At 43.9% G+C, this 15,014-nt stretch overlaps 1 protein-coding gene and 2 long non-coding RNA genes across 19 annotated transcripts in view; 1 reads left to right on the top strand and 2 right to left on the bottom strand.

Annotated features, from left to right (window-relative positions):
* KHDRBS3 (KH RNA binding domain containing, signal transduction associated 3) overlaps positions 1-15,014 on the bottom strand; it is a 153,162-nt gene that overhangs the window by 135,569 nt on the left and 2,579 nt on the right. Inside the window, exons 1-2 of one of the 17 annotated variants that reach the window (XR_014057609.1) lie at positions 11,954-12,042; positions 11,158-11,496 (exon numbers count right to left, since the gene is read on the bottom strand). The exons of 14 other annotated variants lie outside the window; for them this stretch is intronic. Coding sequence is in view for 2 of the 3 variants with exons in the window: in XM_081504016.1 (XP_081360142.1) it covers positions 11,158-11,221 (64 nt within the window). In the remaining variant the exon portion in view is untranslated. Of the gene's footprint in view, positions 1-11,157; positions 14,030-15,014 lie in introns of those variants that run through there. 2 more of the 17 variants (XM_081504016.1, XM_081504017.1) reach the window with 2 other exon arrangements.
* On the bottom strand, positions 1,344-8,118 carry LOC145511199 (uncharacterized). Its single transcript, XR_014057626.1, has 2 exons — positions 5,006-8,118; positions 1,344-4,413 (listed from the first exon to the last, which is right to left on the bottom strand). It is a non-coding gene; the product is annotated as an uncharacterized LOC145511199 (long non-coding RNA).
* On the top strand, positions 6,989-10,928 carry LOC145511196 (uncharacterized). The gene is made up of 2 exons (XR_014057623.1): positions 6,989-7,397; positions 7,522-10,928. It is a non-coding gene; the product is annotated as an uncharacterized LOC145511196 (long non-coding RNA).

Raw genomic sequence — 15,014 nt, 5'->3', positions numbered from 1 at the left:
CAGGTTCAATCGCTGGTCAAGGAACTAGATCCCACATGCCCCAACTAAAAAATCCCGTGTGCCACAAATGAGGTCTGGTGCAGCCAAATAAATAAACTAAAAACCTAAGTAAGACAAGATCAAATCAGTCAATCCTAAAGGAAGTCAGTCCTGAAAACTCACTGGAAGGACTGATGTTGAACCCAAAACTCCAACACTTTGGCCACCTGATGCAAGGAGTTCTGACTCATTGGAAAAGACCCTGATGCTGGGAAAGATTGAAGGCAGGAGGAGAAGGGGACGACAGAGGATGAGATGGTTGGATGACATCACTGACTCAGCGGACATGAGTCTGAGCAAACTCCAGGATATGGTGAAGGAGCAAACTCCAGGATATGGTGAAGGAGAGGGAAGCCTGGCATGCTGCAGTCCATGGGGTCGCAAAGAGTCGAACACAACTGAGTGACTGAACAAAACAAAAGCAAAACATAGTATGTATCTCCCTTGGGGATTGGGCTAGTTTCAAGAACACTACATGGTAAGTTTCAAGGGAAATGTATGGTTTAAAACCTATACTGAATATTGTGATTTTGTTTCATCAGGAGAAATACTTTTTCTTTATGTATACGTGATAATGGTAGATACCAATATCTTCTCTTCAAATAAGAAAACCAACTCAAGGTATTTAGAAAAGTTTGCTACTGAAATTTTCAAACAGAAGGCAAAATTACACTGGGAAAGGTTTTTGTTTGTTTGTTTTTTTAAGGTTAACTGAGTAGAAACTGACAGCTTTAAAATGAAATGAAATCTGAAACTTGAACTGACACTTGACTAATTCTTACTATAGTCTGAAGGCAAAAGAACTGAAAACCAAAACGCCAGGTATGTCAGTGACATACCCAAATGTCTTGGGGACACCAAGGATCCGTGCTGTCCTCTCCAAAGCCTGTAACAGCATTACCAGCGGAAAGAACAGAGGCTCGAGTGGAGGCTCTGGGACCGCTGCCACCCCGCCTGGGAGACAGCACAGGAAGATGGGGCCTCAGGGGGCTGGGAAATGAAGCTAAAAACTGTCCTCTGAAAAGCGGGCCTTCTCTGGGCTTTTCGCCTCCCACTCTGCTTTCTGGGCCCACTTTACCATGTAGCTGCAGCAGTAAGAGAGCCCCACAGGGCTACCCATCTTGGCTGAGGCCCCTGCCAACCCATGCAGAAGCCCAGATAAGAATGACATGAGCCAGAGAGAGGCAGAGAAGCTCATCTGCTCCTGCCTGAGTCCTAAGTGAAAGGTGCTAGGGCCAAAACAATTGCCTGTCAAAGGGTCACGTGCCAAAGTTCTGTGGCCGGAGTTCTTTCATTATGATCAGAGCCTGGAAGGCTGCTTGGAAGGCTGTCTGCTACCCAGCCTAAGTCCCCAGGGAGCCCTAAGGCCTGGGGGACCTTGGTCAGCCGGCAGGACTCACACTCGGGGTGGAATCCGGAGCCACCACCACCTGCAAATGTAGCAACACAACAATCTCAGAGAGCAGTGATGTCTACTTGTATTTGCTGGTGAGAACCAGAAGTCGCAAAGCATATCCTTTAAAGTCTCCTGGAAAGTGTAAACTAGCCCCGAGTCAATCCAGAAGATGTGTGGTTAGGAGCCAGCGGGGCAGAGAGACAGACAAGCCTCCAATATACTGACCTCCCCCACATTTCCTGAGGCTCCTCCAAATTCTATCACTTAGGGTTCACAAAGCCTACAGAGACCCTACTTGGCTTCAGAATCACCAGTAGCGACAAATTTTAAGATTTCTATTTGAAATACACCACATGTAAAAAAAAGGCTTTTAAGATAAACATTTCAAAGTGTAATTTACACTGATGGAATCACGCGGCTTTTATGAAGTTGGTTACCTTAAAAAAAGGAAAGAATGGCGGATTTCTTCTCCTTTGCCCAAGCCTCCTGTTGACGTGGCTGCACGGATCCCTTCCTCTGCCCTTTCCTCCTTCAACCCCACACATGCACCCTCTCCCTGGGGGATCTCATCTCCCAGAGGATCTCATCATTCTCTGTGGCTTCAAATGCAACACAACGCATTTTTCTGAAAGCCAGCATCTAGAAATACCACCTGTAGCTCTGAACTCATATAATTCAAAAGCTTTTCAACCTGCACTGCTCAGCAAATACTTTCTAAAATGCATAGCTGACCATGACATTGTCCTGCACTGATGCTTCAGCTGTGTTCCAGAACCTTAAAATGCATTCACACTCCTAAGCCATTCAGGAGCCTTGCATGCTCTAGTGCCCGCCTACCCCTCCAGCCCCACTTCTTAATACACTGCTGCTTTTACCTTATACTTCAGACTGACTGATGAGAGAAACTGCTTTCCCCTGTCACTCACTCAACAAACACCAAGGGCCCGCCGGGTGGCATGCACTGTTTTGGGTACTTGCGATTCAGCAGGGAATAAAGCCTCGGGGCTCAGAAGCCTGGAGTCTCAGGGTCTTGTCACTGAAACCTCACAGGAAGTCTGGGACGAGGGTAGTCTCATGACTGTCTCAACAAACTAAAGCGCTGGTGTTTAGGGAGGCGAAGGGATGTGCCTAGATCCAGAAATTCTTAAACAGCCCAGGGAGACGGTCCACGGGTCTGAGTCCCAGAATCAAGGCTCGTGTGCACACTGCCAGGTGCACACACTGGCATAGCTGCCCGAGAAATGGAGGTTCTCCCCTCAAAATGAGCAGCCAGAAACTCAAGGAACAGCCTTTTTCCATTTTCCTTCACCACGGAATCACGAATCCCAAAATCACGAATCCACTGCCCTAATGCAGAGAAGAAGAAACTGAGCCCAGCTGACCATAATCCTACAGACATTTTCTGAGCACTGACCGTCTCCTGGGCACTGCGCTCAGCATTGGAGGAGGAAGCCAAGCTATGAAGGCAGATTTTCTGTCTGTAGGAAACTGGGATGCCCATGGGAGAAACAGCTCCCAACAAAGCATTCTAATCCAGAGTGTGACAAAGGCAAGCATGGCTGAGAAGAGGAGGGGCTGTACTGGGGGCTGGGGGTGAACACGGAGGAGGAGAGGGACCTCACAGGCAGCCAGGCCTTGTTTTAGCAGCAAGGGGCTGGAGCAGGAACTGCTGCCTGTGTGTCTCCCCCACATCAGGCCTCACCCCGGGCCCGCCTGCTGCCGTGGTCCCTGGGAATGACACAGCGCTGTGTGGCTGCTGCAGAACCCTGCGCGCAGTCTTCATTACAGCACTCACCACCCTGCAATATAAACGTCTTTTAATTTGGCTGCTTCCCCACTGGGCTGAGAACTCTTTAAGCAGGAATGAAGGACTCCCGGCCCTGTGTCCCAGCACTGAGCCCACCCTGAGCGCACCATCCGTCCTGAGCAAGAACTGGACACCCTCCGGCCCAGCGGATGGGGAGAAACTCACACCTCCCGGCCTCCTGCTGAGGGTTTTCCCCAGCAGCCGAGAGGGGCTTCCCGAGACTGAAAGGCCTCAGCATGAGGAGCAGACAGCGCCCCACCTGCCAGACGCTAGCTCCCAACACTCCCTTCTGTCCCACATCCTTTGTTGCAGGTCACATGGGGCCCAGGACCACAAAGACCCACAGCCAGGAACCCGCGCGCAGTCTCTAAAGCAAAGCCCGGAGTGGGTAGGGCAGGGAGAGGGCTGTGCCACATCCCGTCTCCCTGTTGGGCTCCACGAGGCGGGAACAAGGAACATGCTCTGCGGCCAGAGGCCTCCCAGGCACAGAGCACTGACCACAGCGATGTGAACCCGCCAGGCTTGGGACACAGATCCCCTGGTGCCCATTTCACACATGAAGAGCCTTCACCCCAGAGAGTGCATTATCAACACGGGTACTGCTCCCGTTTAGCATTTAAGGAGCAAAGCCCTCACAGAGGAAAAGGAAACAAAGAAAGCACACAATCAATGGACTGCACTGAGGGACACGACCTTCCTGTTTCTGCCCCTGTTCTCTGACCTCACTGCAGACCACACAAGGGGGCAGGCAGCTCTGTCCCCCAGCGGCTCTGACCTGGCGACATCAACACACTCACTCGGTGAGGGGCCGGCAGAGCCTGCCTCTGACTCAGAGTCATCACGGAGGCATAACTTCAACAGTACTTTTCACACTTAAAACCACAACAAAAAGTAAAATTTATTGAGCAAATCAAAGTCATATGAGCCACCTCAGGACCTGAGGACAGAAGCCTAAGGGGAAGGAGACAGGCCGTCTCCCTCTTTCTTACCAGACCAGGGCTCCCCACAGAACCATGAAGTGCTCTGAGACACAAAACTTTAAGACTTTTTTTGGATTTTAGAGAAAGAATTGTGCCTGCCAATGCAGAAGACGTGGGTTTGATCTCTGGGTCGGGAATAACCCCTAAAGAAAGAAATAGCAACCCACTCCAATATTCTTGTCTGGAAAATCCTATGGACAGAGGAGTCTGGTGGGCTATAGTCCATGGGGTCGCAAAGTCGGACACGACTTAGTGATTAACATTCTCACATTATACAGTGATGGTGAAGGACTACAACCAACTGAATGTATACAGATAACTGATGGAGGGCAGGCAAGAGGTAGGGAAGATGAAAGAAGGAAAGAAAAAAATAAAACTGTTCCCTTTCAGCAGAATGTCAATCAATACACGCAGATGGAATGTTGCAGTGAGAAAATTACCATTTTACAAACATCACAGTAATAATTAATTCAGGTAGGAAACATTAATGGGTACTAAAATTTGTGAGGGAGAGTTTAATAAGGAGTATTTACACAGTCTCAAAGCATCACCCCACAAAAGTGCTAATTAATTACAAAAGGAAAATGGGAACTTTACAGGGGACAAAACCAGCACCACCTACACCAAGTAAAACAAAACTCAGCCTCATCAATAACGACAGGATAAAGTGACAAAGAGACTGCCTCCTGCTGTGATGTACTGAGGAGGACACACCATCACCTTGGTGGAACTCCTGCCAAGAGTACACAGTCAGTCGCTCAGTCGTGTCCGACTCTTTGTGACCCCATGGACTACAGCATGCCAGACTTCCCTGTCCATCACCAACTCCCGGAACTTTCTCAGACTGATGTCCATCAAATCGGTGATGCCATCCAACTATCTCATCCTCTGTCATCCCCTTTTCCTCACGCCTTTAATCTTTCCCAGCATCAGGGTCTTTTCTAAGGAGTCAGTTCTTCATATCAGGTGGCCAAAGTATTGGAGTTTCAGCTTTAGCATCAGTGCTTCCAATGAATATTCAGGATTGATTTCCTTTAGGACGGACTGGTTAGATCTCCTTGCAGTCCAAGGGACTCTCAAGAATCTTCTCCAACACCACAGTTCAAAAGCACTTCAACGCTCAGTCTTCCTTATGGTCCAACTCTCACATTCATATGTGACTACTGGAGAAACCATAGCTTTGACTAGATGGACCTTTGTTGGCAAAGTAATGTCTCTGCTTTTTAATATGCTGTCTAGGTTGGTCATAGCTTTTCTTCCAAGGAGCAAGCGTCTTTTAATTTCAAGGCTGCAGTCACCATCTGCAGTGATTTTGGAGCCCAAGAAAAATAAAGTCTTTCACTGTTTTCATTGTTTTCCCATCTGTGTGCCGTGAAGTGACGGGACTGGATGCCATGATCTTAGTTTTTTGAGTGTTGAGTTTTAAGCCAACTTTTTCACTCTCTTTCACTTTCATCAAGAGGCTCTTTAGTTCTTCTTCACTTTCTGCCATAAGGGTGGTGTCATCTTAATATCTGAGGTTTCTCCTGGCCATCTTGATTCCAGCTTGTGCTTCATCCAGCCCAGCATTTCCCATGATGTACTCTGCATGTAAGTTAAATAAGCAGAGTGACAATATACAGCCTTGGCATACTCCTTTTCCAATTTGGAACCAGTCCATTGTTCCATGTCCAGTTCTAACTGTTGCTTCTTGACCTGCATACAGATTTCTCAGAAGGCAGGTAAGGTAGTCTGGTATATTCCCATCTCTTGAAGAATTTTCCACAGTTTGTTCTGATCCACACAGTCAAAGGCTTTTGTGTAGTCAATAAAGCAGAAGTAGGTGTTTTTCTGAAATTCTCTTGCTGTTTCGATGACCCAACAGATGTTGGCAATTTGATCTCTGGTTCCTCTGACTTTTCTAAATCCAACTTGAACATCTGAAAGTTCTCAGTTCATATACTGTTGAAGCCTGGCTTGGAGAATTTTGAGCATTACTTTGCTAGCACATGAGATGAGTGCAATTGTGCGGTAGTTTGAGCATTTTTTTGGCATCACCTTTCTTAGGGATTGGAATGAAAACTGACCTTTTCCAGTCCTGTGGCCACTGCTGAGTTTTCCAAATTTGCTGGTATATTGAGTGCAGCACTTTCACAGCAGCATCTTTCAGGATTTGAAATATCTCAACTGGAACTCCATCACCTCCACTGGCTTTAACAGTATGAACAGAGTGCACAACATGAATCTAAATGTAAAGAAACAGACAACCCACACTGAGAGGTACTCTGCAAAAACCCGGCCTGTGTAGTATTCAAATATGCATGCCATGAAAGGCAAAAGACAGAGGAGCTGTTCCAAATTAAGAGCCTAAAAGACTTGACAACTAAATGCAATGTGTGGTCTTGATCCAGATCCTATAAAAGACAAAACTGGAACAACTGGCGAGAATAGCACATGGACTATAAGTTAAATAATAAAAATACCAAAATGATGACTAACTTCTGTCATCACTGTTATCTGGTAAGTACAGCTATGTCAGAGACAGCCCTTAGTCTCAGGAAATACAAGGGTACTTAGGTATTAGGGGTAAAGGTAGATAAGACACACACCTTACACTCAAAGGAGTTATGAAAACACAGACAGAATGCCAAAGCCAAATATGGGAAAATGTAAACAACTGGTGAATCCAGACGAACGGGTATACAGGGGTTTTTAGAACTATTCCTTTAACTCTCTGTAAGTTTAAAGTTGTTTTCAAATGAAAATTGTAATGCCAGGAAGGAAAATGGGAAGGGGAGATGAAAGAAGACAGATAAACAACCACAATACACAATGACAAGTAGGGATGTGAAGATGTTAAGGAAACATGGGAAACAAATTAATAACCTGGAGGAGTCAGAAAATTTACCTATCCCTGCCCAAGTCCTTTCCTCCATCTGCAACAATTTCTGCATCCAGCTAATCCTCTCTGAAAAAGCCTCTGTCAGAAAGCCTAGCTTGGTCCTGAAAGGAGAGAGGTCATTCTGATCCCCTTAATGTCTTCTTTTGCCACAGCACTTAACACACTGTTAAAATGGTTCCCCCTACACGTTTATCTCCTCCACTGGATTACAAATTCTTTGATTAAAAAATGATAGTGGTGGTGATGAAGAGGAGGATGTTGAGGAGGAGGAGGAGGATGGTGAGGAGAAGGACAGTGAGGAGGAGGACAGTGAGGAGGAGGATGATGAGGTGGAGGAGAATGGTGAGGAGGAGGAAGAGGAGGACAGTGAGGAAGACGATGGTGAGGAGAAGGAGGATGGTGAGGAGGAGGAGGACAGTGAGGAGGAGGAGGGTGAGGAGGAGGGCGGTGAGGAGGAGGAGAAAGGTGAGGAGGAGGGGGAGGAGGATGAGGAGGAGGGGGAGGAGGAGGATAGCAACAGCAACCATTTATTCTGTACTTATTAGATGCCAGACATGACACAGCTCTTCACACACACCTCACTGAAACCCCCAAAAATTTCAGAGGCTTTATTAACTTTTTATCCCCATTTCTTCATCATGGAAACTGAGGCTGAGAGGGGTTCACGTATCTACTGTCACCACAGAGAGAAGTGGCAGAGCTAAGATGTAAACTCAGGTCTGTCTGATTTAAAATGTGTCCTTAACCATGTGTCCTTTTCCCCTCATATGAATCTTATTTCAGTATCACCTTTAGTTAGCTTCAGTTTGCACAATGAAGCAAACAAAAAGTGAGAGAGATTTTTCTAACCTTCTGTTTGCGTTTGCTGAGCCCATGCAACCAGAAGAAAGGGACAGGGGTGGCACAAGGTGGCAGGAGAAAGCCAGCCCTAAAAAATTACTGGCACGTAATCCACTACCCAAGTTGGTGACCATGACCTGATGCATGAAATTCAGATAGAAAAAATAATGTAAAATGAAGATAAACATAAATGCATAATTGTCTCATATTGGATATAAAAATATACCTATATCCTATATGTTAAAAATTTTTTAATAAAATTTTAAAAATACAAAATTATTGTCATTCCCCCCTAATGACCTACAAGGCAGGCATTACTGACAATGTGCAGACAAGGGAACATAGGCTCATAAAAGTAACTGGCCCAGAACAAATAGTTCAATTCAGTAGGGCAGATACTCAACAAATATTAAATAAGTGAATGGAGTTAAAGAAACTTCAGTACAAATTTTTCCTATGGACTCAATCTAGTATTTCAGCTAAAATTACTGAAAGCAGAATCAGAGCTTTGTTCAAAGCTCCCCATGGCTTTGTACCTGGTACTGACCTAGCCCCTGGGCCCACATGAGTTAGGAGACAAAAGAAGCAAAAGGAAGCAGCAGTTCCCACAGCAGCTGACAAAGCTTTGGCTACCACTGTTTGCTTCCTCACACAACGGATTTGACTTATACATGCCAATGCAAATCACTGTCAGCACTATAGTTCTCCCCAACAAAATCAACAGAGCACAATGTCCAACAGCTGTAAATCAGATTACCCCGAAACTTTCCTCCAAAAAAATGTTTTAATTCAATGTTTTTGAAATATTTTTTCTTTAGGACATAATAAACCCTATAATGTAAGTTAGCTGCATGACTCTGAACAAGTTATATAGCTCCCTAGCCTCCATTTCTTTACCTGTAGAATGACAACAACAAAACTACTTCCCAAGGTGGTCACCAGGACTAAAGAAATGAAGAAGAACTTTGCAGCAATGCCAGGAACACCTTAGGCACAAAACAAAAACTGATCTTGATTTTCTGAAAATGCTGGCTAGAGAGTGTGCCTCTTAAAACATCAGCAATATGGAAGATTAATATCAGTACATGAATATCAAAGCAACGCAAGCTTGATGATGGATCAAGACTTAACACTGGTTCAGATGAAGCCCCCTGTGTGGATGGAGAGGGTGACTGGGCTATGCGGAGCGCCATCTAGTGGAAGAAGAGCAGGGCACAGGGGTGCCAAGTAACTGCAGTAGACGGAGAACAAGGAAAAAGGACAGGATGAAAACCGTCCCCTCTCCCCACTATTACAATTTCTCCATGGGCGTGTGAACCAACAGTGACCCCAAGTGTAAGATTCACATCAAAAAGAGAGACCAAAAGGGTGCTCTCACACACTCACAACTCTATCACACCAAGGAAGAACATCAATAATACGCCAAGAACACCTTTTAAAGTTCTTAAAATAGCAACAGGGGCTGATTGGTGAAAAATTATGGAAATTTACAGCTTACCAATTCAGAGCAAGATACCCTGTGCCTGTGGAGAGCGGCTGCTGAGTGTCCAGACATGTTTTAAGATGTGCAGTCATAAATCTGTTTATGGAAGCCTCATTTGTTAATGGAAGCCTCAGGTGCTGCATCTTGAATTGCATAATAAAAACCAGTCAGAGCTGCTGCTAATTTTGTACATGATATTAATGAAAGAGGCTTCCTGAAGAATGAGTTTCCCCTTCAGTATCTCCAGGATTGGAAAACTAAAATCATTTTAATAACATAAAATTACCCTGAGGAAGGAGACTGGATGATTTATGCATTGAGTTGTTATTATATACTTTACGTCTGGAAAGTGATGCCTGTATGCACACACCTGTCTCAGGCAATTCTGTGAAACGAGCAAGTAATGTTTGTTCAGAACACTGTACTTGCGTCCCATCTAAAATGGCCACCCGACAGAGGAGGTATAAGGTCTCCAAAGTTACAGATGAGAAACTGCGGCTCCGGGAAGCTAAGGAACTGGTACAGGGTCACAGACTAGAAAGTTGTCACCTGCCAGAATCATGTGACTCCTTTGGCAGCTCTTCCCCTGTGAAGCAGTGCCGTTTCCCATGTAAATGCATCCACCAGACCTTCCACGCTACCTGTGGTCACACAGCTCCTACCCCGCACGGTCGCAGCACTACCTGCCGGCTGTACAGTCGGCCCTGCTCACAGAGCGCCAGTCTAGTACCAGGCAGTTCACTTTAAGACCTGCATGACCAAGGTTCTGCCAGGAAAGTCAACACGAAAGCCCAGCCACAAGGAAAGCTCCCACCTCTGCTGGAGTGCACAGGTAAGCTGTGCAGCACAGGACTCTGGAGGGGACAGATAAAGATCTGAATCCTGGCTTACCACTTATTAGCTGTCTGACAGTAGGCAAATTATTTAACCTCCCTGCCCTCAGTTTCCTCATCTGCAATGTAAGGTAAAATGATTTACTCTTTCAAGACTGTTAGAAAAACTAAATGAAATCATGTACATAAAGTATCTAACCCACAAAAGGTTCTTGATAAACAGTAACTAGTATTATTAACAACTGCAATCAAGTATATTAAAACATACTCCACTTCCTTCACAGAGCCAAAACCATTATCTGTGGGACTATGTTCTTGTATGTTCTTGGTACTTTTTTTCTTTTATCAGCCTATTTTTAGAAGATGGGGAGTTTTTAAAACATACAGTAAACTGCCTCTAAATCCCTGATATAACACCGTTTCTGCGATAGAGCATTTAAACACGAAGAGCTCTGTCTCTAAGAGATACCTTCAAGAGAGAGCTTCATCAAGAATTAACTTATTTCAATACAGGTTTCCTACTTTATCCTTGATTACTGGAATATACATAAGTAAAACTCCTTACCTTGAATGGTTACTAAAGACTGAAAAGTACTGCTGGAGAACATCGGAAAAAAGGGAGCATGCCTTTTTGGTAAACGCATTTTGGGAAACCTCTTTTAAAAATTCATCATCACAAAGGGAACTTCCTAACTGGCTTCCGCTGTAAAGAAACCCTTGTTTAAAAACAAACAACAATGTTGGGTTCTGTCTTTGAGTCTCTTTTCTTAAAAAGTATCCTATCAAAACACAAGATGGCTTGACTTAGAAGTTCAGCCTGAGGAGCATGCACCCTTTAGAGCCTCAGATGCCTCATCTGAGAAAACAAAGGACATAGGCAGGGGATAAAATCACCTACCTTGCAAGATCTTGTGGGGACTGGAGATAATGCACAGGAAGCATCTGGCACAGAGGCCCTCCATTTGGCAGCTTTTATTATAATCATTACCCCAAAGCTACGGAACACTCTACTTCTGTTTTTTGGTAAAACACATAAGCCATTCTATCTCCACTCAGGGGGAATGATGACAACAAGCCAAGGGTCTCGTGACACCCAAACCGCTGCTGGCATTCCATCCGCGACCACCACTGCTCCTGGGCTTTGGGGGTCTGTGTGGCAGCTGAGAGTGAAGATTAACTCCTTCAGCTAAGGCTTATTCAGCAAGGGACGAGGGTCACTCAACTTCTGGGTTTAAATCTGTCATGAGAAATCTCATTAGTTTAGGCAAGGAGAGCTAACAATGTTAGAGTGCACTGCCTAATAAGTTCCTCAAGAAAGTATAAAAGTAAATAACCATCAGATTCCAAGCAGATCTGATAACATCTCCTCACCTCCCAAGAAGGACCCCTACAGCCCACCCCATGGAGTGAGCCCTGGGATGCTCTCCTGCTTGTTCAACACTGCGATTCACTTAGAACCCCCTTCTGTGTCTGCCTGCACACCTGTTGGGGACTTCCTCCTACCCCTACTCAGGGTCTCTAAAGTGGTAAAAAGCAAAGCCCTTAAGAACAGCCAAACTCCAAATACTTTCTGATTCTTCTACCTTTATGAGAATTAAAACAACACTGAAACGAAGACTGGAGTTTACAAGGGCTACAGACCAAGAACTATATGAGATTCTGAAGACACAAAGATGGGTAAGACCAAGCCTTACCTCCCAAACAGCTCACACTCTCCAGGGAAGACAGAGATCCACATACCACGTTGTGAAGACTATCACCCCATCAGAGAGTTAGGCACTACCTGCTTCAGGACCAGAAAATAGGCAATCTAGCCCACGGAAGGAGGGAAGTGGTCAGAGGAGATACCTACAGCAGAAACTTGGAGGATAAAGTATCAATAAAACAACGGATGCTATATAACCCATCTTTCAATTCCAGGACAAGCTAGAGAGAAAAAATCAAACTGCACATAAAAGGCCAGAGTTTTAATCCCCCTTCTGTCATTAACTCCCTGTATCATCACAGTTTGACCCTTCATCCGTCCAAAGGTCCGCGTGATGTGGAAAACAACAAAGCTTGAACGTCCCCTCGGACAGTCTGTCAGTATGTCACTCTAGGTAAGTCACTGTTGGAATCTCCGTTTCTACAAGTGATATATTGGGCTAAAAGTCTCTACATTTCGGGCTGTTCTCAGTATTAAGATTATAGACATGGCTGGGTGTGCAGAAGTACCTGGTAAATATTCCTAGAACGAGAGTTAAGTCTAAACCACCTTGTCACAAAATAGTTCAAAAGGATAGTTGAAGGCTAATAAGACATTCCTCTGGAAAGGAGAGGGCATTTAAACACCTAAAGCCCACTCTCAATCTGATGCAGAACAGAGCAGATATTCCTCAGGAGTAGAGGCTGTTTTTCTCTCTCTCAGTCCAGGACCAGCAAAAACGCCCTGCGAGGTAGGTTCTCAATAAACTTGCTACTAGTGTCTGGATACCAAAACACCGTAACTGACAATCACTGGATCCTTTTGAGTCATAACACTATAGGAAATGATTTATCTAAAAATGTGAGTCAAAGAATAAATATGTGAGTCATTGCATCCATTTTCTTACAAAAAAACAAAACCTGATAAGCCTAAGAAAAACTATTAAAAACTAAATAACCACACTCTTTCCTGGATGAAGCGGAGAAGCGTACGCTATGGCGTGAAGGCACCACAGCTAAATGGAATTCTGCAACCTTCACTCTCATTCTTCTACTTTACAGGCTTGACAACACACAAGCAACCAAAACAATTTCCAGTGAAACTCTAAGCCATCGAGCTTTGTCGTACAAAGAGAAGCACATAAGGCAAAATAATGATCCTTCCTTCATATATGTTTACCCCACATATATATTCTGAGTAATGCTAAGAATCTCATTATTAAGAGAAACTGATGTAATATGAAAAACACTTATTTTGAAAACACCAACAAAGAAATTTATCTGGACATTAAAGCATGCATGCATGCTAAGTTGTTTCAGTTGTGTCCGACTCTGTGTGACCCTATGGATGGTAGCCCACCAGGCTTCTCTGCGCGTGGGATTCTCCAGGTAAGAATACTAGAGTGGGTTGCCATTTCCTTCTCCACTGGACACTAATAGACCACCATAACCTGGAATCCTCTTCTCTACTTCCTCTTGTAACCAACCACTAAATATAACTTGGCTGTGAACCAGCCACCAATCCATATATTATATCAGATAATTAAAAATACAGGGTTATGTAATCTTATTTAATGGTTACTTGGCTTGGACTGAAAACCATCCAACGCAAGACCAGAGAACTGGATTAAATTATAATGCGTAAGACATTTCTGAAGATGTTTTCAGTAAGACTCAGCACATCCCCTAGTAGCAAATATAATATAAAACATGGAATGCTACTTTCATCTCCAATTAACCTCCTTGGCAAGAAACTGCAATGTCAACTCACTCTACAGGCAATGGAGGTGGGGATTTTAAAAAAGCTTATTTTATTTGATTCAGTTTTAACATCAAGTAAACATCACGCATTACTTTTGGCAGAGAAACAAAAGCATTCAATATTTGAGGGGGTGGGGGGAAGGAAAATTTATGCTGAGAAAACTGCAATAAAAGCCAAGAACTAATGCCCACTAGGAAGCATAAGCCTGGAAAAAGTGTAAAAGCCAACCTACATTAGCATAGAAGCATATATCTTGTGATTCCAGCTCAAGTCTTACTTGAATATCATTAGGAAAAAAAACATAATTCAGCTATCAGTGTTTACAAATGCCGAATTTTAAAAAAATGACCACACCTCATTTATCAACTGTTTCACTATCACAGTGTGTTGATTACTAAAGTCATATATTGGTCCCCAAAGGGCTTTAATTCAAAAATGCCTCTTGACCTGAGCAGTAGAATCCTGTAGGATAAATCTACCATGAAAGCTTGTTTCTTCAAAGAAGACCACTAGACAAGTACAGAAACAAATGTTTTTAGAAAATCAACAGGAAGTCAACAGGAAACAAGCATATTAGTTCTTAGACTTCGGCAGGGTTTTAAATTCCCATCTGTGAAGTGTTTCGGTGCCATCTTTTGGAGAAAGTCTGAGTATGGAGAACAATGGCCTTATGAGACCAAAGACCTGAGTTCAGAGTCACCTCTCTCAGTCACCTACCAGCTGCCTCCCCTGAAAAATAGAGACATCAATGTCTGCCTCACTAGGGCTTGACACAAGTAGACAGCTGTGCCTCAAAGAGCCTGGGAAACTTTAGAATACTATGCAAACAAACGTACTGACAGCATTTGGTGATGTTAACCATCAAGTCTACTTATCACAGGCCACTCCATAATAAAATAAAGGTGTGACGCATTACCATTTACAAATTAGTGCCTGAATACCCATCCCAGTATCAAGATTTATCTGAAAAACAGATGCCTCCCTTTAGAAGGAAGTAGTCAACAATACAGATTAAAAAAAGAAGAAAAATACTCTTGGTAGCCAATCACAAGATGATTATCAGATTTAAAATCAAAGCTTCATAATAATCGATTCAGATTTAAGACACCGTTTCAGAAATGCCACTTGTAATTCTGGAGTTACGTAACAGAGTATAATTAATATTTTAAATGATAGAGCTCTGCATTCCAGATACCAGCCTGTGATTCAAGGGGAAAACATTTTAGTCTGAATAAATCTAAATTAATAGTAATAAGAACATCTTAATAAGTTCCTTCCCTAACTGTTCAATGTGAGAAATGTACCTCTTG

Source organism: Giraffa tippelskirchi, chromosome 6 (genome assembly GCF_054371585.1).
Source record: "Giraffa tippelskirchi isolate mGirTip1 chromosome 6, T2T-mGirTip1v1.2.pri, whole genome shotgun sequence".
NCBI lineage: Eukaryota > Metazoa > Chordata > Mammalia > Artiodactyla > Giraffidae > Giraffa > Giraffa tippelskirchi.
This window is presented reverse-complemented; position numbering and strand designations above follow the sequence as displayed.